The sequence below is a fragment of the Hyaena hyaena genome, unplaced genomic scaffold (assembly GCF_003009895.1).
Source record: "Hyaena hyaena isolate Hyena2069 unplaced genomic scaffold, ASM300989v1 scaffold_73, whole genome shotgun sequence".
NCBI classification, from domain to species: Eukaryota; Metazoa; Chordata; class Mammalia; order Carnivora; family Hyaenidae; genus Hyaena; species Hyaena hyaena.
Genome location: NW_024080705.1, coordinates 3,718,878 through 3,742,285, shown reverse-complemented (window position 1 = coordinate 3,742,285; position 23,408 = coordinate 3,718,878). Strand labels below are relative to the sequence as shown.

At 36.1% G+C, this 23,408-nt stretch overlaps 1 protein-coding gene across 1 annotated transcript in view; it reads right to left on the bottom strand.

The window, feature by feature from the left end:
* The window catches only part of CTNNA3 (catenin alpha 3), a 1,079,366-nt gene that overhangs the window by 238,269 nt on the left and 817,689 nt on the right, over window positions 1-23,408 (bottom strand). Inside the window, exons 8-9 of the mRNA XM_039233287.1 lie at window positions 8,521-8,601; window positions 88-240 (exon numbers count right to left, since the gene is read on the bottom strand). Coding sequence (XP_039089218.1) covers window positions 88-240; window positions 8,521-8,601 — 234 coding nt within the window. The remainder of the gene's footprint in view (window positions 1-87; window positions 241-8,520; window positions 8,602-23,408) is intronic.

Below are 23,408 nucleotides of genomic sequence, written 5' to 3'. Positions count from 1 at the left end.
TTTATCTGAGTACAAGTCAACTTGTAAATGGGGAATGAGAGTCTCATTCTCCGGGATTTAGAGCAGTTACAGTTCTAGCATGCTTACCTCTATGAGCCTGCTGGTGTGTTCACGAAATATTGAAGCATATTCTTTTATTTCTTTCTCCCGGCCATTCTTGGCAGCTTCAATGAGAACCAAAAGTGGGACTGTCGTATCCAAAAAGGAGTCTGATACATGATCTATAATGGCCTTACGGAGCTGAGGAGAAATAAAAAACTCAATTTTTTTTTCAGGAAATGGTTTTTGTTATTTCCTATTTTATAATCTCAGTAGTTACAAAATTTATCTTATGTATTTTCACACAATCTCTAAACTAATAATACTTAAGACCATGTAGGAATGTCACTTACAAAGTTTAAACAAACAAAATATCCAACAAAAACATTGAGCAATAGCCCACTTCTTCTCAAAATTCACTATTATTTTCTTAAATTACACTTAGTGCAGAGGTCAGATTATAAGGGATAATACTCCATTTTCCATCAAAAAATCACACTATTGTAATGTTTATGCATATGTACAAACAACATTGTACATCATGTATTTTCATAATTTCAAAATTACGAAATGTTTTCTATTTTGTTGGAGGAACTGATGATAAATTTTGATTAGCTAAATTGTAATCTTCATGGTAATTAAACCAAGTTAGATCACCAATTATGCCAGTTGATAACAGATTAATAGAGCAAGGAGAATAATAAATGAGTTTGATGTCCAATTTTCTTCAACTGCATTAATTGTTCTTGCCCTTACACCTTAAATTATTAAACAAGTATAACATTCTGCTACAATTAGTTCTTTTAAATTAGATTATGTGTAAGCTCATAAATGACAATCAGGTAATTACTCTATTTGGCAGATATTTTCTGAAATTTAAAACTGCATTGGAAAATTAATGCAATATATTTATATAATATTGAGCCCTAAAGGATCACAATATCTTGAACTGTTTCATCAACAATGTCAATGACTATGAAAGCCTCCCCAATTTTTTTAGTTAACCTCTTCATTGAATTTAATATTTTCTATACACTAAAACAAAGAGATAAATAGCTATCAGACAGAAAATTTATAATTTGCCTTCTGTGAAAATTATACCTTAGGGTATTTTTAAAAAATGAATAGATAGTTACCATAGTTTTGGGTTACATAAGAATATTAATGAAGCTGCATGAAAAAAAAAAACTATTACATTTTTATAATATTTATAGGATAATAAATCCTTAATAATAATAGATTTCTAGGAGAAAATATACTTCTGCCTACATTTTAGGAAGAAGAACTGTGAAATTTTCTAATTTCTAGGAATTTTACAAAGGCTATGGGAAGATCCCTAAGTAAAGAATCTACTTAGCATGCAAAAAGGCAAATCATTAATGGCAACTGATTAATATCATCTGAACCCCTACTAGGACAGAGTACAGAGTGCTAAGGACTTACAAGGCAAAGGGAAGACCTTGAGTGAATGAACAATGTGTTTGATGCCCATCAAGAGTGGACCAGAGAAGTCAGGCAAAGAATCACAAGTTAGGACTTGAGCTGGGAGCTACTAGTTATGTTAGTTCCAGATACATACAAGTAGAAGGAATCTCAGAGGGGGAACAGTTTCCAATGACCATCCCTCCTCTTTACCCTTTTATCTTTCATTTGTTACCAGCATATATAAAAGGGGGGCTAAGGGAAGATCTGCACTAAAGCTATGCAAGTAGTAGCCAACATACATATGGGAGGTAATTCAAGCCAAGGAGGTAGACAGGAGAACATAGAGGGTGATGCACAGTGAGGAGATGCCCAAGAATTAAAACTTAGGAAATACTACTATATATGGGAATCATGCAGATGGAAAAGTAGGATCTAAAAAGAGACTCAGACGATGGCCAAAAAATAAAGAGAGCAAATGACCAACAACTAAAAGAGAAATAAATCTGTGTCAATGCTTTCCAAATGTACTTATCCTGCTAGATGCAATTATAGTACCCACATTATCGACTTGAATATTTTCTTTGTATTTGATCTTTTCTCTGTATTTGATTCCATTCAACTCAACAATTGTTTCTCAGAATCATCTCCTTACCATTCTACTAAAAGCAAGTTCTTATGAAATACATCAAGATGAAAATACATGGTCCCTTAGTGGGGGGGTGAGAGTCATTCAATGTTACAGTAAGGGAAAATAAGGAAACTGACAGTGAAGAAATTTCAAAAAAAGATGAGTTTCAGAGTTTAGTTTTAAGAATAAGTTAAATAAAAAGAAATCAGGTTTATCTGATGGACTTGACAACTAAGAGGTCATTGATAAACTTAGAGCAGTTTGAGAGGAAAGTGAAACCGATTGTGATGGTTTGGAGAATGAATGGGAGATGAGACTTTGATGTATGTTCCCAACTACAACTACATCCAGATAGTTAGACTGTCTTCTTGTACTTCTAAAAATATATATTTTATCACCATGAAAAAATATAGAGAGATAATAACTATTATCCCACCTTGTGCCCTTTTTAAAAAATATACGAGTAATTTTAACAATCTTCCAGTACTGGATACATTTGCGATAGTCTGTGTATTTCCCCTCTGTGGTGCTATCTGTCTTTCCTTCATTTTAATGATATGTACTCCCTTGTTCTTTTTTTTTTTTTTCAAGATTTTCTACTATGTTTTCCCTGCTATTCATTCAATCCTTCATTCCATACACAAGTGCTGAAATATGTTGCAAAGGTGAGGCTTAAGGTACAGCTGATTTACTATTATTAAGGAATAAATAAAGAAATGCTTTGGCTAAATAATTATTATTTTTTAACTAAGCCATGTTAGGAACACATTTTTTGCTTTATTCTAAGGCATGTTGCTAAATCCAAAATGCAGTAAATGAAAAAGGTGACCACGGAGATGTGGTATTATGTTTAGAAGGACAAGACAGAAGGACTGGAAAATGACTATGCCAATGCTTTCGAAATTCTGTTGGAATTAAGTTCCTGTTATTGGCAGTAGCTACTGCAAAGAGCATATCCTTTCCTCTTTCCCTGCCTGTTCTCTTACACTTCATGGTCTCTTACACTTGCTTCTTGGAATTGTCTCCCAAGTAATTGCCTCCTACCTGGACACAGGTTCTGGTCTCAGGATTTGCTTTCAGGGGAATCTGATACAAAACAGACACAGTTGTCTGGCAGTAATGTTGTTTGGTCATATGCCAAGTAATAGAAGGATGTCTTACATAAACTATCCAGTGATGATCACATGTTATCACTTTTGCTTCTTACACTACTGAATTTGAAACCACCATCCCCTGTACTATGCTGATTGTGTAAGAGGAACTACCATGAGATAGGACTGGAAATGCAAATAGGGACAAAACATGGAAGGCTTTAAATGCTATGCTACGTAATTTTCTTTAGATGTTGTAGCATATTCTGACATGCGGGGTTTTTTTTCATTTAAATTGCACAGTTATCTATATCTATGCATAATACCTAAGAAGCCTTTATTTTCCAGACCAATGGAAAAATTCATTCCTTTCATTTGAGTGATATACAAAAAATAACCTTAAAGAAGAATCCAACATGCCAATGTAAAAATAGGACAACCTTAGAAGCTGCAGCACTAAAATCTGAAGTTAGTGGGAGACCAATAGGAGTTAGAGGTATGTATTTTCAATAAGTACCTGTTTGTGGCCAGGCATGAAAGATGTCAGGCACAAAATCAAACTGAGGGGCTTTCCATCTTTTCTCACTACAGTTTAATAAAAGGCTTTGAGACATCAATTTTTCTATTTCCCACTGATGTAAGTGGTTTGGGATCTCAAATAAAATAATATATTTCTCTACAATTGAAACTCAAAAGTAAAAGCTGTATGTGAAAACTATAAGATAGCCCTGCCCACGCCCCACCACCACCAAATAAAAGAATATAGAAAGAATAAAATTGTGAGGGGAAGAGGAATGGAAAGAAAAGAAAGTGTTTCAGAAAATAATTATTCTCAGGAAACTAGAAAAAAATTATGTGTGTGTACATTAATGCCATTTTGATTTTAAGTCAATTAGCAAAATGTAACTGTCAGAGCTCAATGGAGTAATAAGAACTAATAAAATCACCTAATAATTAATTCAACATAGACTTACTGTGCCTATTTAATGAGACTACTATCTTATTGAAAGTTAATCTTTGATTACAAGGATGATGAAGAAGAGCTATAATGACATAGGTATTTTTTTCTAAGTGTGGCATTGGTACTACCAAAATGGAAAAGAGAGGGATATAGCGATTCACCAACTGAGCAACTAAAGGATCAGTCAAGTTTCTGCTTTGTTTGTTTTCATCAGAACCCTATTTAATTTGACATATCTCAAGTCCCTACTTTGGCATTATAAAATAAGCATTTTTTTCTCAATATACACAAATAAAATTTTCAATCTGCCTTTAGTGAAATCAAATGTATGTTTGTATTATGCAGAGTGGTCCCGAAATGGAACATATTCTATTGTCTTAAGTTTTTAAATGAAGAAATGAAGTTTAAAAATCTTCCTCCCTTATTAAGAATTTTAATAGGTAATGCCGTTCTCAAATAAGTGATGGGAAATAGACTAAAGAAGAAAATAATGATAAAAAATTGTAAAATAAATGGTAAGGAAGAAAAATTAGAATGCTAAAATCAGTTTATGAGGTACCAGGAATTTTGAGGGTGAATAGGCTACTATTCCTGACCTCTCATATGGTGTTTACAAATTTGGGCTGGTGTTGGATGGACTTGAATTCAAACCTCCACTCTACCAGTTAGTTAAGTATTGTTCAGTAAACTGAATTACCTAAGACATTGAGGTAATAACTCTATGGTACTATTTCTCGTTTCAGAAATAAAAATGAATAATATAAGGGATAATGTAAAGAGTTGGTGGACAGCTTTGGAAAACAATACTAAATGAAAGATATAACTATCATTTTAACGATTTAAATTTCAGTGGGAAGAAAAATCCATTAAAGAAGAAAAATACAAGCTATAGTAGTTCTGTAAAAGAACTACACGTGCTATAAATGCTCTAGGAAGAAAAAAGTAATAATTCCACCTGATGGGAATGGTAAAGGTTTTATGGGAGAAGTAGCATTTACATTAGTCTTGAAGTCCCTAAGGTTGATTAGGGCTTAGGTAGGGGAGTAAGAGCATCAGGAAAAACACCACGTTAAACAAACTATATATAAAAGATACATGTGTTTTGGGGGGAGGGAAGTAATGGAAAATTTGGTGAATAGTAAGTTGACTCTTTTGTCAGAGAACAGGTTAATGTATAATGTGGTGAGGAGGAGGAACTGAAAAAGTGAAAGAGAAGGAACATTATGAATAATGTTGATTAAAGTCAGGGCCAATCACAGAGAATCTGGAACACCATGCCAAGGACTTTTGTCTTCGTTCCCTAGTGTAACAGGTAAAAAAAAAAAAAAAAAAAAAAAAGACAAAGCAATAAGGTTCAGACAAATATGCACTAAGTCACCTTCTAGGACATTTCATATTGTTGCCCCAAAATGTGTAATTTGCTTCCCCTCTAGATCTAAGCAATCTATTTCATTCCTCATAAAAGTCCAATGATTCTCTGAACCAGGGCTAAAATGTTTCTGTGTTTTTGAGGGATAAGCCATGGGTAGCAAGGAGATTACATGAATGGGCAAGAAGATGTGTTCTGATCACTGTCTACTAAAAACAACATGCACGTAAAAACAAATCTACAACAATATATGAACATTAAATATTCCAAAGAAAAACATTTTAAGGGTAGGGGCTTTCTTCTTCCTGTGAGGAAGAGTGTATATCAGATGCTTGAAACAAACTGCTTGATAAACTTTGCAAGAATAAGAAGAGGTGGAGATGCTTCATGTTGCTGTTGAGCTAGTTTTTATTACTGCAAAAGCATAAACATCAGGATGGAAAATGGTATCCTAGGGAGGGCAAGTAAGGATATTGAGAATGAATCATGGCAACTACCTCACTGACATCGAAGACCACAGACGTGTCCAGAGACAAATTTATAACAATCCCATGCCATCCTATACAACATGTATCACTTTTTGAACTTCTATTTACTCCTTTTGACCTAGGGCAGGATTCACAACTATTTTTATCTATAGAATGGGGGAAGAAATTGCATTCTGGTAACTTTGGAGCTTAAGCATTAAGAAAGTCTAGAAGCTTCCATTTCACCTTTCTTGGAGCCTTGAGCTATCATGCAAGAAATCCAGGCTGCCCTGCTGGAGAGAGCAACTACATGAAGAGGTGCTAGGAGATCAGACACCACATGGAGAGAGGGAAGAAGAAGAAGCATTGAGGCCTCAAACATCCAACCCTGAACCCAGACATTGTCACCATTTGGCTGCCACTACATGGGAAGCCACAACTGTAAACACTACAAAAATGGCTCTGCTGGCCCCCAGCCAGCCTGTGGAATCATGAAACATAGTAAAAGATGCTATTGTTTACAGTGGTTTGTTAACCAGTGATACTTCCTCAAAGCAATGAATATGTTGACCTGTGAAATCACAGAGAATTTTCATACTTCTAAAAACATAGCAGTTCTCTACAGGCTGGAAACATCCCTTTACCATAACAAAAAAGTATTAGTGATTCCTCATGCTCTCTACATAGCACTGTTAGTGAGGTGAAAACACAAGTAGAACTGCAAGATCAAATACAAGATGCCTAATCAAACTCCAATTTCATATAACCACACTATTTTTTAAAGTTTGTTTATTTATTTTGTGTGTGTGTGAGAGAGAGAAAGAAGGCATGAGTGGGGAGGTCAGAGAGAGAATTGAGAGAATCCCAAGCAGGCTCTGAACTGAGCACAGAGCCGGATACAGGGCTCCACTCCAAAACCCATGAGATCATGACTTGAGCCAAAGTTGGATACTTAACCCACTGAGCCCCCCAGGTGCTCCTTAACATATGACTTTTTAATGTAATTATCTCCCATGCAATATTTGGGACGTATTTAAACATGTTCCTTATTAATCTGAAAGTCAAAGTTAACTAGGTATCTTGTGCTTTTATTTGCTAAATCTGGTAATCCTACATATAATGGATTGCTTTATCTGGACTTTTTTTTAATAATGACTCCAAAAGCTTTGGAGATATAAGTGTAGATTAATACTTTCTGCATAACCTTGTTGAAGGCAGTATAGAAGGATGAGACAGGAATGAAAGACATAATTGTTGATAGCTCATAAAATCAACTTTTCCAAATCCCAAGAGGAGAAGATGGGGCAGAAACCCTGAAGAATATTGAGAATAGAAGTCCTGCAATGAAGAAAGAGGATTGTCCTGTGAGTATAAGTTCCTGAATTGGTACAGGTTATGAACGGGTATCAGTTCATTGCCCCTTCCTCCTTAGACAGGTCACCTCACCACACAGGCAGGCTTTCTCATCCTCATTGTAAGACAGGTTATGCTAAGCTCTTTCCAACTCTTACTTTCTATGATTCTAAGTGCTGACTGTAGAAATAGAATTCACATTAAGGCCATAAAGTTGAGAAACTGGAATCTTCCCAGACCTCAAAATTGTTTTGTTTTGTTTTGTCTTTTTTTTACGGCTAATATTAACTGGCTGAGAGATCCCTATTTATTCCATTTCCAAATCTACTTCTGAATTAAAAGATTGCTCAGGCAATTTTACTAAACCTTCCCATTAAACTACAATAATATATTGCATTAAAATCTTATGGTTGAAAAGCTTTTGTCTTTTATGAGTTAATAGTGACCAAGTTAAAGTTGTGCATGAAAAAGAACTCTAGTTATTAAAGAGTGGAAAATAATGGAATGCAAAGTCTTTGAAAACAGCTAAGTCTTCCTTCATTTTCTAGAAGGAAAAAATTAACGTGTGGCATAATACTAGACTGGTAAATTAATGAAATCCTTCCTAATTCTGTGTTCCTGATGACCTAAGGCTACAAAGCAGCATTAGCTTAAACAGAAACTAATTTTTAAAGCATTCTGAAAAGAATCAAAAGGGCATATTGGTATGTTTCTAACTGATAGCTGTTTGCCATAAGCATATGGATGATAAACTCAGTTTTTAACATAAAATATTCAATTTACCAACATTCCTAAAAAATCACTACATAGCAGACACTGATAGGCATTTCATTTAACCCTCACAGTTGTATTATGTATTATTTTATTAATTCCATTTTATAGGTTCAGAGAGGCTCAAAAAGATTAAATTTATCCCCAAGATCAGACAGCTGATGAGGGCAGGGCCAGCATTTGAGTGTAATTCTAGTGTAATTCTGCCTGATATTAAGTCACATGCTCTTTGTCCTATTTTATGTTTGCCACAAAAAAATGTTGAGGTATGCAAATATGGAAGGTATATATTTATTGCTATACTTTTGTGTTCTAAATTAATTGAAAAACAACAAAAACAGAGAGTAAATATGCTAACAATGGAAAAAAGGTTCATTTTGTATGATGTTTGTGGCTCCACGTCTCTCATCCCCCACCTGTCTGCGAAGGTCTCTGGTCTTCTTGCACATGTTGTCTATTGCAATATTCAGGGTATTACTCCTTTCCTTTTTTCCAGTCTGCAAAAGAGGGAAAAAATGGCATAAGCAATGGTATCAAATTACTCTTTATCACTTAGCAATTTGCTTTCTCAATTTCCTGAAAATAACAGCTTGAAAATTCAAGAATAGGTTTCAAAACTGCTATGATATTGCATATGATTCATGAGCACTTCACTTAAGACTAAGTAGAATGGTGATTAAAGCTCACATTATTTTTTCCTTACGTTTCTGTAATATTTCTGATACAGGGCTGGGTTGCATTCGGTATGGTAGTCGGCAGAGCATTATCTCCAAGAAACTCTGATCTTCATTCTTAACAAGTTGACTTTTTAACCTCTAAGCATGCAATTAGCTTAAAAGCATTAGATGCCCAATTTGTCAACTTCTGTGGGAGTTTCTGAAGTCATTTTCATGGTGTATTGTGTAAGTTATGCAGAGCCATATTGGAGTTTTGCTAAACACTAAATAAAATATGCAGTGCAAATTCATACAATTTGCAAAAGTTGACCACAATTTTAGCTGACAATATTCCAAGAACAAATTGTTTCAAGTAGGAACTGGACGCTGTTTTTGGCTCTTTAAGATAATTTGTGCAACACCTTTTCATTTTTTAAACAGAATAGTTCTCTGTTATATCCTTAACCTAAATCTTTAGGCTATTAAGCACACAGAGAGTCACCTTGGTTGGTATTTTCTACATATTACTTTTGTGGGAGACAACTGAATTGAATCTAATCATACTTTTTTTCAGTGCTATCTTGTATAAAAAGATTGAAAAAAATCATTATGTGATTCACCTCTAAGAAAATTGCTACCATTTAAATTAATAAACTGAAAAGGGCTCTTGAGAGGAGACCTTGAAAATCAGTAAGGTAAGTTTAAGCCACTGATAACTGAGGGAGTTTACAGCACAGCCTCCATGGAGAAGGAAATTGAGGCAAAGTTTAGACCATTAGGCAGTGTGTCATATGTTGTGTCCAATGATTACATTCACACATAAATCCGTAGCTTCCAGTGGAAAGACTTCTTTCAAGAAGTTCATGACCATCTGTACTCTATTCCAACCTCTTTTTTAGTTCTATATTCTGTCACATCTTCTCAAGTACTATCCTTCCCTGTAACAATATTCCTAGTCATGTCTATCTGTCCTCCCAAGTTCTTATATATATAACGTACTCTTGACTTCAGCAAGTGTCTACCAAAATAACCTGCTCTTAAAATCCACCTGTTCCTCAATGGTTTCCATAAAGAGTTTTCCCCACTGACTCTGCTCAAGAGTAAACTCTCACCTTTCTTTGTTCCAATAGCACTTTGAACATTTTCCAATATTCTCATTTTGTTTCTATGCATGTTCATCACTCTTATAATACCGTTAGAATCTTGATATTGGGAAAGTAAAGTTTATTAAGCTTTTCTTGTTTCTTTTCCTGAAAGTAACTTGCAGAGGACTTACTGAATGGTGTCGACTAGTTTATAAATGAAAAGCTTGATTCAAAACACAACATGGCTTTATTAGGGGCTTACCAAATGCCAGGAAGGTGCCATACTAGATTCTTGAGGAAATTTTAGAATCTACCCATCAAGCACAGCTAAAATCCTCTATTAGCTGAGATTACTAGTACCCACCTAAACCTCATTTACACCTAGATTTTCTCAGCAATGGTGTTTATTTAAGATGGAAAAATATTTAATATTTAAGATGGAAAAAATCACTATCATTTGAGACCATCATACACTGCAAAATGTTTGGCATCCATGGGCTCCTGTCTACCAGATTCCAGGAACAGTTCTTTGGCACTGTGATAGCCAAATATTGGTCACATACATTTCCAGATGCCTTCTAGGGGGAAACACAACAGAGGATGACTAAGTCTTTAACCATTGTTTCTTTTTGACAATGAGTACATGATGGAGACTGTATCTAGTGAGGAAGTGGAGAGAACACGGAGGGGAAAATAGAGATAAATAAATTTCTAGATGTCAGAGCAATAAAAGCCATGGTGGCAATTACCCAGATGAAAGTTGTGACTACCTTCACAGCTCCTACTCAGCATTATCCATGATAGCAGTAGAGAATTATGAAAAATTAATGCAGAGCCGTGAAAAGCAGTGGCATAAACAGATACACAATGGACTATAAGACAGTTTCTAATTTTACCTTAAGAACTAAACCCATATTTACCAGTTTCAGGCAGTGTAGCTCTTGGTTGTCTCTTTCAACTTCATGAAAGCAGAGATAGTCAAAAAAGAGTCAGGAGTGGGACAGATGAAGAGATATCTCCCTGCCCTAACACACACAGGATATCATAAGTAATATGGGAGATTCCTGTTGTGCTGATCATAAAAACTCACTAGCTTCCGTGAGGGGATTCATCAAAACAACTAAAAGATGTCGACCTTCTTAGAGCAAACTGCAGCGGCATACAAAATTTCAATAAAGGATGACAGGAGGTGACAACCTGAAGTGATTAAATAAAGAATATAAAGATGATTTCCTAATTTCTACTCAGAGCTTAATCTTAGTTAAAAGTTCATTGGGTCAAAGACATTTTGCTCTCTAGGTAATAATAAACAGTCCCTATCTTTATTACTTTATTACAGAAAGTATAAAATCTTCCCTTCTTCCTTCCCTGTATCCTCCCCATCCCTGCCTTTCTTCTTCTCACCTCCAGCTTTTTATTGGGCCCTTGGTCTATTTATCCAGATTTATTTGGCTCAGTCAAGCCATTTTATGCCTCTTTATTCCTTTTGTGTGGCATAAAAATAAATAAAGCAAGGAGAAATAGCCCCATCCTGTTTAAAAGCTCTCATTCCTTCTGTTTTCAAAGCCTTAACAAATCATCAAGCAGTGAGCGAGGACTGAAGGTGAATTGTATATACTGAAGCAAGGGACAAAAAGGGCAGGATATTAAAATATAACCACAGATAACAGTGAGAACCTGCCTACATTCTAGGTGCTCAGAAGAGAAGATCCTTCTTAAAGCAGCCTTGATAGGAGCCATCATTAAGTCAGCACAATCCTACCGATGGAAAAGGTACCACTCACAGTGGAGTACCAGGTAAAAAAGAGAAAGCACAGCTCAGATCAGCACTGTTTCAACACAATCACTGATTCAAAGCAATCACATTCCTCATAAGTAAATAAACTATCAGGAAAGACTTTATTGAAAAGAACAATTCTGAACATAGATTTCATTCAATGAAATGCCATTAAAAGTTTTACTGCATATTATAAATATTGCTCCAATGTGATTCAGGATTATAATCTTAACTATGAGTATTCCATCAATTCTGTCTCGCCATTGCTCTCATATCACTACCACAGTTAATTGCACCCTCTCTTGTGGTTCCCTTAAATGTGTGGCTGCCCACAGACGTAGGGAAAATAATCTCTTTATAAATAAATTCTCCTTGAATTATCCTAATTTGAGTGTTCCATCTGTTTTCTGTTGGGACTCTGCTAGGGAGAACTTTCTACACTGTGTTGTCCAACATAATAGTCACTAGGCACATGTGGCTATTTAAATTTAAATATAAATTAATTAAAATGAAAGAACATTAAAAATTCAATTCCTTAGTTCCTTAAAGTGAGCAATAGCTACATGTGTCTGGTGGCTACTATATTGTATAGCACAGATAGAGAACATTTCCCTCGTTGCAGAAAAACACATCAGACAGTACCATTCTAAAAAATGTTTATTCAAGTATATAATTAGGTTTTACTTTTATATAAGTCACCTTTTATTTGAGAATAAAATAGTGAGCAAGAAAGAAAGAAAGAAAGAAAGAAGCAAACAAACACAAAAACCCCCAACCCTCAAGGTATTTACTCTAGAAAAGAAATTTAAGGTCTAATTATGTTCCTTCATCATTCTAAACACCATCCCCCTATTCCCATTGCTGATGGAATTACTAATAGACTCTTGATTGTGGCATTCAAGGCCCTACTCCCATATCTACTCATCAATCATTCTGAGATGCCCTAATGAGCCTTTTCTTTTCTTTTTTTTAAACTTTATTTACTTATTTTGAGGGAGTAGGAGAGTATAAGCAGGGGAGGACCAGAGAGAGAGGGAGAGAGAGAGAATCCTGAGGAGGCTCTGCACTGACAGCACGGAGCTCAATGTGAGGCTTGATCCCATGAAACTTGAGATCATGAACTGAGCCAAAGGCAAGAATCAGACACTGAACTGATTTCAGACTCAGCCACCCAAGAACCCCCGAGACCTTTATTTCTGTGCAATACAACCACAACCCAGGAACTTTTCCCCTCTTAAAAAACTCATTTTGCACTTTTGATCCCCCACTTTTCTGATTATGGACTTCTTTTAAGACTCAACTTGGGGCGCCTGGGTGGCTCAGTTGGTTAAGCATTCAACTTTGGCTCAGGTCATGATCTCACAGTTCATGGGTCGAGCTCTGTGCTGACAGCTCAGAGCCTGGAGCCTGTTTCAGATTCTGTCTGCCTCTCCCTTGCTCACACTCTGTCTCCCTCTGTCTGATTCTCAAAAATATAAAAAGAGTTTTAAAAAAGACTCAACTAAATTACTGAATTTTATATGAAGCTTTTTTGATCTTGTCAGTTGAAATTAATTACTCACGTCCATGATGCTGCTGTCTTATATTTTTTATACTTCTTTTATAACACTTTGTTCAATAAACCAATCTAGCCAATACTTCTTTATTTTATATTGTCTACTAAATACCAGGCACCATACTAAGGACCAATGATACATTAGACCTAATGCCTGCCTTTGAGGAGCACACATCTCATGCTAGAAATAGACACAAACACAGTATTTAATAGAGGTATCCAGGGTAACTGATGGATCAATGGGAGCAGCACTTCCACTAAGGATGAGGAAAAGATTCCTGAGGAAGTAACAGTTAAATACTGCAAGACATGTAGCAGTTAGCCATGAGATGAAAGAGAAGCCCATTCCAGAGGGATAGAGATGGGTTGAGCAAAGGCAAAAGTCTTTAAAGAGTGTTTGGCAACTAGCATAAAAAGTGTGAGGGAAAACCAGATCCTGGAGGTTTTTGACACATTAAGAAATAAGGTTGATCTCATAGACCACTAGGAGTTATAGAAGTTAAGCCAGTGAATGACACAAAACGTTATTCAAATACATCAATCTGGCTGGAGTCTGCACAATTTATTTAAGGAGATTAAGAACAGGGATAGGCAGAGGAGTTAGACAGTTGCAGCTACAGTGCACAGAAAGAGGAAAAGTATTAAATTAATTCACCAGCAGTCAGGATGAAGAAAATGAACAGATTTAAGGACTCTGACTGAGTAAACTGGGTAAGATGACTGGTAGATGCTGGGGACGGATGAAGAAAAGAGGACAATGTTGGTTGGCGTCCAAGTTTCCGTAGGTAATGACGGCGTTGAGTTGGTCATTTTCAAAGGAAACCTAGATCAATGCAAGGATAATTATATCAGTTTGGGAATTGCTGAAGGGCCTATGAGGAGCTTATTTCTTTAATATTTGCCCTTCAGTTAACTGCTTACCTGTTTGCATCTCTCTCACTAGACTATACCGTCGCTGAGGGAGAGAATCTTCTTACACTTAGTCCCTCATAACATCCAGCACAGTGCTTTGTACATGGTAGAAGCACAAATGTTATTTGTTGAATAAATAGAGAAAAGAAAGACTAGATGAAGTTAACATTTGGCAAATTCCATAACATCCATGGGCTTAATTTCCACACCCATAAAATGAAGACTTGCCCCAAATCGTTCCTTTATTCCTTTCTAATTTTAAAATTCTGTAAGGGGCCATGTTCTTTAAAAAGCAGAATTACAGAATAATATATTACTTTTAGTGTACAATGTTTTTCATTAGCAACTATTGAAAATGTGTTGGAAACTTAGGCATAATATAAATCTGTAATGGTACAAATAAAAGGAAGGTCATAATGTTGACCTCAAAAAAACTACAAAGCTTCAAACACTAAGGGATGACGTTTAAAACAAATCAAAGTTTATCTAATTCATGATCAAATGAAAATGTTATCAGTGCACAGAGGAGTCTTGTATGGAATTTAAACAGCAAGAAAATGTTTTGTTGTTGTTTTGTTCTTTTTTTCTTTTTTAAATGTGTGCGATCATATTCAACCTTTTAAAATGATACATTTCCTTTAAATGGAAAATCTTCATTTCATGGTAAAGATGAAATATAATGCCCTTAATTTAGTTCTTCTATGTAGAAATCGCTTTAAAATTATTTTATGCTTAACACTTGCAGAGGCACATATTCTAGTCCACTTTCTTCAGGCACGAAAGACATACAAACAGACAAGCATAAAATACGAAATCTATTCTAGAATGTTGCTGTACTGAATGGCATGTCAGGAAAACATCCTGACAGGGTATACTTGAAAATATTTCTAAAACAAAGTCTGTGCTATAAAAATAAAACTAAAACAAACAAAAAAAATTAACTTTGAGATTTGAAATGAGGTTTTTAAAAATGACTTTATCAAGGGCATAGGTTAAAGATTGCAAGTGTCTTGACCTTTGATATTGTTGGGGAAGTAAGATGCCACCCCACGCAATGTCTTCTGGGTAAACTGAGAATCAGTGAGCGGGAACCACCTTTTGTCAAATACCTACCACAGCTAAGTACTTTACACTTATTGTCTCAAATACCATTTGCAATAAATGTTCACACTTTTGCATTTGAAGACACTGAGGCTTGGTAAATTTAAATATCTTACCTCAGGAGGGAATGTAGTAAGTGGAAGGCTCAAATTGAGATGTGTCTAATCTGAGGCTTTATCCACCATACTGTAATGACTTGAATGAGCTGTTACTTAAACCCGAATTAATATTTTATGTAAATTATATAAATTTATTGCTTAAAAATAATGAGCAGAATAACAAAGAAATTTCTGGAGACAGTTAAAATTGTGTTTGATTCTGTGGTTTAAGATCATTTGACAGATCATTTAGTGTCCTTAACCAAATTACTTAATTTTTCCAAAGCTTAGCTTCCTTACCTATAAAAATGGTTAAAATACAGTAATTATAGAGCTACTATAAGGACCTCAGAGATGAAGGATATGCAAGTTCTGGAAAATAGAAAGGACTCAAGGAATGTTAGCAGTTATTATTATACCTATCAATAGTGTCACCATTGTTAACGAAGCTTGCATTTCCTGAACTACACCAGCTGGCTGTTTTCCTTATTGCTTTCCAAACACTAAACTTTTATCCTCGAATTTCCTGATCATTCCTTGTTCAAAATCCTTATTTCATAACTCAAAACTTTACGAACCTCATCTTCTATTTCATCTTTCCTGACTTTCCTCAATAAAAGATAAAACATTAACAATTAAAACTTCCTTTGGGAGCCTGGGTGGCTCAGTCAGTTGAGCATCCAACTTGGCTCAGGTCATGGATCTCATGGCTTGTGTGTTCGAGCCCCATATCGGGCTCTGTGCTGACAGCTCAGTCTGGAGCCTGTTTTAGGTTCTGTGTCTCCCTCCCTCTCTGCCTCTCTCTCTCTCTCTCTCTCTCTCAAAACTAAATCAACATTGAAAAAAAATGTTGATTTAGTTTTGAGAGAGAGAGAGAGAGAGAGAGAAAGAGACAGTGCCAGAAGGGAAGGGACAGAGAGGAAGGGAGACAGAATCTGAAGCAGGCTCCAGGTTCTGACCTGTCAGCACAAAGGGCTCGAACTCAAGCTCATGAACTGTGAGATCATGACCTGAGCTGAAGTCAGACACTTAACCAACCACCCAGGCACCCCTACCTTATCTTCTAAATTTTCAAGTTTTAACTCTAATCTTAGTATCTACTGCAGTGTTCCACACTCAGCTAATGACTATAGATAAAATAAATAATAAATAAATGAAGAAATGATTAACTACACTTTTATTGATAGTAAATAATATTCAAATAGTTTTATTAACGTATTTATATTTTTTAAAAAAGTAATTAATATTCACCCTCTTAGCTGTCATATATTCTATTAAATTGGTATCTTTATTGACAGATTATTATTATTCCCTACAGGAAGGTATAACATAAGCTTGGTATGAGGATGAAATCTAATCTGTGGATCAGAAAATGAAAGATCTGAAATAAGCTCCCTGGTGACCTTGACCAGGTTGAATCACCTCTCTTGCCTTTATCTCTGTGTGTCTAAAAGGAGGCCATTGCAGTACTGACCTCTAGAGTCAGAGTCCCTCCTGGCTCAAAGACTGTGTGGTGCTCGAGTTCTCTGTTGATGTTTATAGTCTAGTGCACATCTAGTGAAGTACTGAGAACATGACGCTGCTTCCTGTTGCATGCGTCCTCGGACCAGAGATGCTTATGGACACACACCAAACGTGAAAGAGATATTCATGGGTTTGCACTACAATAAAATTCAAATTGTTTTAGTGATGATGTTACTAACCAATCTTAAATCTAAGGGATGGATATAAACTGTGACCTTTTATTTTAAAGATATTGCCTTGGTCATAGAAGGACAGCTACCATATGTTTACATGTATAGGAGGATGAGGAGGAACTTAACGGAAAACCGTGGGGAAGAAGAAGGGGGAAAATAGTGGGGGAGAGGGAGGGAGGCAAACCATGAGACACTCTTGAATGTTGAGAACAAACTGAGGACTGATGGGTGTGTGGGGGGGGTGATGGGCATGAAGGACGGCACTTGTGGGGATGAGCACTGGGTATTATATGGAAACCAACTTGACAATAAACTATTAAAAAAAAGATACTGCCTTGGAAAATCAGTCATACATATGTCCAAGTGCAGATGCACAGATCCACCACAGTGACCAATAAGTAACTTGACAAGAGACTGAAGAATCAGAAGAAACCTCAGACTATTTCCCATTGGCTCTTTCCCACCCTCAAGCCATTCTGTTTTGTGATAGCTTTCTTCAATCTTTGCCTCCCATATCCCTGTCTCTTCCTTCTCTTCTTGTCCTCCACTCAGCCCAGCAAACCCTGGAACTGACACTGGTCTTCATAGGGAGAAATTGAAAAGGTGTTTATTAATTTCAGTGATTCAACATTAAACTAAACTTGCTGTGACCCCTGTTCTAACGGGTTTCAGATCTTGCCAGCTCCTAGATCAGTGACTGTTCTTATAAATCATGCTATGATTACTATTAAATGAAGGGAATATATTCAAAATTGAAGGTTTTACTTAGGTTCAGGGCAGGATCCAAAGATATTGTGTACATAATGGTTTCTAAATTCTCATCTCAGGACTCATAAGGTAAAAATACAATATACAGATAATTGAGTTATTTATTTATAAGAGCTGTTTTTTAATCTTAATTGAGTTATTTATTTATAAGAGCTGTTTTTTAATCTGAGTGTTTTCATTTTTTATGTTAAAAAATTTTCATTATTTCTTTTATTAAATGATGGTTTTATTTAATGGTACAGTATCTTTTACTTTTATAATATTTTTGACATAACAAAATAATAGAAAACTTGTCAGCTCCACAGGTTTTGTCTGTGTGTGTGTGAGAGAGTGTACATTCTTTGTTGTTTCTGTTTGCATAAATCATAGCTTTGGGGATTAATGGTTTAAAACAAAGAAATAAGTCTGCCTAATCACAATCAAAATTGACTAAATCAGTCAGGTGTAGTATTGGTATATAAACAGATTTAAATAATATCTTTGTTTTTGAAACTAGACTTATTGCTCAACTGTTCAAGACATTTTATATCAATTGCATTGCATTTAAAATAACATTCGTGTTAAATTGCCATTAAAAGTAGTGTAATAGGATCAGATAGCTATTCTGCAAATCTTAGTTCCAAGGCTAATTAATAAAGTAACCACATGCTAGTTAGAGATGACAATACTTGCTTGAGGAGTTGTGTGAGTTAAATAAACTAAGTGTACATAAAACATGTAAAGTCATAACTGCCTTATTCCTGACATTTAATAAATTATCTTCATTAGCAATACAAACAGTTTTCTGTAAGATCGCTGGGATATATGGCAGAAATTATCTTATTCACTGCTATATTTCCAGCAGTGGTTGGCCATAGATACTCCATATTTTTTATTTGAATAATTTCCAAAAAAATGATTGAACTGATAGATGAATTAATGAACATATGAAACACAATACAGATCTATTTAGGAAGATTTGCTATAGTCATCAGAAGGATTGTAAAGATCGTGTTACTGAGTCATTGACAATAACATAATCTTCACAGAAGTCAATGTAGACATAATATAGAGAGCCAGGCCCAAGTTCACAAGTCCTCTTATTTCAATTAATGGTTAAATTGCACACGATGTCTTTACTGATATTTCATTTTCCAAAATCTCTTTATTGAGTTATTGTCAGAGGTTATTTCAGAAGGTGATCTGGCTCGTTCTAGAAATCTTTTTGAGTTTGTGGGCTTGACCCATCAGCCAGCTTCAGGAGACTGCCTACCAATAAAGAAAACAGACTTGATACTAATATAAAGGCATCTGTAAGAAAGGAGAAGATGATATTTTACGCTGTCAATTTTACCTTGAGTTCTTATGGCAAATATCTTTTTTTTTATCACATTAAAAGCCACCACCAGAGTCTAATAAGTAATGACATGGCATTAAACACATAGTCCAAACAAATTATTTTCCATCTTTTAAAAGGAACAACTATTCTCTAGCATTTTTTCTGTCTCGACAATGCTTTGGGAGGTAGAGTATTAAAATAATACTGATCTCATTAAAATTTTATCTTGTCATTTCTCAAGTTTCTTAAGTATAATTCTTACTCTTTTTATTTCCTGAGCCAAGTTTTCACAGTTTAATTATCTCAGTATGTCAAACTTCAGCCAACAGTGAGCTTTATATAGTTTGTTATAGACCATCTAACAAAGTTTTTCTGTGGCTGATATATATGAAATATTAACAGATAGATTTCCACTACTCTGATTATTGTTTTCACTTTCACTATTAACTATAATCTGTACCTTGGAAATATGTTTATTTTTAATACTGTAAAATAAAAATACAGATTTTTAAAGATTTATTTAAGCATTAAGATTTGTTCTTTAGGGGGAACCGGGTGGCTCAGTTGGTTAAGCGTCCAACTTCGGCTCAGGTCATGATCATGAGGTTCGTCGGTTCGAGCCCCGCATCGGACTCTGTGCTGACAGCTAGTTCAGAGCCTGGAGCCTGCTTCAGATTCTGTGTCTCCCTCTTTCTCCAACCTTCCCTTGGTCACGCTCTCTCTCTCTCTCTCCCTCTCTCAGAAATAAATTTTAAAAAATTTATTCTTTAATGATCTAAATAAACACTTTCTATCATTGTTATTTTCAATTAGAACTTTCAAGATTCATAAGTCAGAGTCTCAGATTCTGTGGCAAGGAGAAAAGCTAAACAAAGATAGTTTTCACTTTAAAGATGTGAATGGAGCTAGAGATTATTATACTAAGCAAAATAAGTCAGTCAGAGAAAGGCAAATACCATATGATTTCACTCATATGTGGAATTTAAGAGACAAAACAGACAAACATAGGAGAAAGAAAAAACAGAGAGAGAGAGGCAAACCATAAAACAGACTTTTAATGTAGAGAACAAACAGAGGGTGGCGGGAAGGGAGGTGGGCAGGGGGATGGGCTAACGGGTGATGGATATTAAGGAGGGCTATTGTGATGACCACTGGCTACTATATATAAGTGATGAATCATTCAATTCCATTCCTGTTAGAAACATATATAGTTACACTGTATGTTAGCTAACTATAATTTAACTAAAAACATGAAACATTAAAAAATAGTTTGCACTTTTTTAAAAAATAGTTTATTGTCAAGTGGTTTCCATATAACACCCAGTGCTCATCCCCACAAGTGCCCTCCTCAATGCCCATCACCCCACTCCCCTTCCTCCCACCCCATCTGCCCTTAGTTTGTTCTCAGCATTCAAGAGTCTCTCATGGTTTGCCTCCCTCCCTCTCCCCACTATTTTTCCCTTTCTTCTCCCCCATGGTCCTCCGTTAAGTTCCTCCTAGTCCTCTTATACGTGCAAACAGATGGTGTCTGTCCTTCTCTGCCTGACTTATTTTGCTCAGCATAACACCCTCAAGTTCCATCCACGTTGCTACACATGGCCAGATTTCATTCTTTCTCATTGCCATGTAGTATTCCATCATATAGATAAACCACTTTATGCTTGATCCATGCACTTTAAAGAAACTTGGCATATGAAAAATTCTCCTTCAAAACACATTAACAGGTAATAATCTTCCTTACAGTTAAAATTTCTTTACCAATAATATGATATAAATAGAACAAGTCCTCTTAGCCTACTGAAAATATTTTTGATATAAAGTTTGTGTATACATCTTTAACAGAGAAAAAATCTCATAATCATAATCTACATTCTATGCAGTCAAAATAAATATTGATCTAAATGCTGTAACTTAAAGAAGAACCAGTGACTTCTGTTTGAAAATTTTCTCTTCCTCCCACACCCTACTTCCAGAACCTACCCAATATATGAAATTCTCCCTTCTTCCTTTCACTTAAAATATTTAGCTTTAACTAAAGCATCAATATGCACATAGGGAATTTCACACTGATGTGCCAGAACAAGATAATGATTTTCAAAAGAAATAATTAAAAGCCATTTACATGACACTGAAACCTCAAATCTATAAGGGATATAAAGGTGAAAAGTGTGGAGACTGGGGAAGATTTTATGGAAAGAATTTATATGAACAAAGCTAATTTAGGATTCCCATCCTCCTCCCTACATCCTGACCCATATAAGGCTGGTAAAAGAGACTTCAATGGGACATTTAGAAAGGATGGCATAAATCTCTGGCAGCTGAGATTCAGTGGGTAGGTGTAAACTCTATCTAGAGAAATCTGATGAGGGTGGCTGGCTAGTTGCTGATGAATAACCAGAAGTGACTGAATTCCAATGTCTGAACATTTTCTTTTCCATGCTCCAGATATGAGCCTCATGCAACTGAGAACTGGTCTGGGGACATCTTGGTTTTTGCCTAAGACCCTGTTGTTGTTGTTGTTTTAAATTTTTTATTTATTTTGAGAGAGAGAGAGAGAGAGAGAGAAAGCAGGGGAGGGGGAGAAAGGGAGACACAGAATCTGAAGCAGGTTCCAGGCTCTGAGCTGTCAGCACAGAATCTGATGAGGGGCTTGAACTCATGAACTGCAAGCTCATGACTTGAGCCAAAGTCGGATGCTCAACTGACTGAGCCACCCAGGCGCCCCACCAAGATCTTGGATTTTGTTTCTTAATCTTAAATCTACTTAGATTAGTAAATAAAGAGGAATTCTAGAAACTGCTGGGTTTTGAGAATAAGCTGTCAGCTGTTGGAGAATCAACCACTCATATCAAGTGAATTACAGGTAAAATGTGGGCCCCCAAGGAGGTCATGAAATCACCGGTACCTGTTTTTCTATCTGCCCCTCCAAATCCACTCATCATCCCTTTTCACCACACCCTCTGCTGATACAGTCTAGTTTCATACAGATACTTCCTTGTTCCCTGCTTTCAAGTGGATTTGGACAATAAGAGTTATAAGAGGGTGGGAGGAGAGTAAGGGTTTTATCTTCTTACTGCTCTTCTGAGGGGTCGCTCTAAGTTAACCAAGTATCTCTCTTGAAGACCACATCTCTCCTCAGGCAGCCTTCTCCATACAGAAACCGGCCCAGGTCCAGGAATCACTCCCTCACTTGCTGCTTCAGGCCTGGGCGTGGGTGGGCTCCCTACAATTGCTATGCTCCATCCTTTGTTAATCCCCCAATCTTGTCCACACATGGGTAAATAAGCCCTTTAATACATTTTCCTCAATAACCAGCTTGATGTACTCTGTTTTCTCTTGCTGAGACCCTAACTGGCACAGTAAGTCTAGGGGGAAAGTCAGCTTTCAACACCCAGGGAGCAAGCAATAGCTTTGCTACTCCCCTTACCTCTCCTTTTTTCCCGTGCTTCATGCCACAAAAGGGGGGAAAAAAAAGAAAAAGCCGATGACTTCTCTTCCCCAGCTTCTGATTTCCTACCTGTGATAATCCCAAACTATGGGAAATGTGGCCCAATTTAAATCAAAATACAAGTTTGCACAATTACATTCTAACTACTGATTAGAAGAAAGAAAGTGACACAAAACACCTAAGATAACTAAAAAAAAAATGTTTGACATTTCTTGATTTTTCATCCAGAGTTAGGAGAAGAATTTATTACACTGTATAAAATTAAAGGGTTAGTGGGGAGGGAGCTTGGGTAGCTTAGTCTGTTAGGCCTCTGACTCTCGATTTTGGCTCAGATCATGATCGTGGTTAGTGGGTTTGAGCCCATGCAGGGATCTGCCTGCTTGGGGTTTTCTCTCTTTCTCTCCCTCTCTCTGCCCCTCCCCGTGTGTGTGTGTGTGTGTGTGTGTGTGTGTGCACGTGCACACGCATGCACATATACACATAATGGAATATGACTCAGCCATAAAAAAGATGAGAGTATTTTGCAATCCTTTGGCAACATGCATGGACCTAGAGGGTTTTATGCTAAGTGAAACAAGTCAAACAGAGAAATACAAATATTAAATTATTTTAATTATATGTGGGATCTAAAAAATAGAACAAATGAACAAACAAACAAATAAAAACAGAAACAGACTCATGAATACAGAAAACAAACTGATGGCTGCCAGAGGGGAAGTGTATAGAGGGATGAGCAAAATGGGTGAAAGGGAGTGGGAGATACAGTCTTCCAGTTATGGAATGAGTAAGTAACAGGAATAAAAGGTACAGCACAGGGAACACAGTCAATGATATTGTAATAGCATTGCATGCTATCAGAAGGTCCACACACTTGTGGTGAGCACAGCAT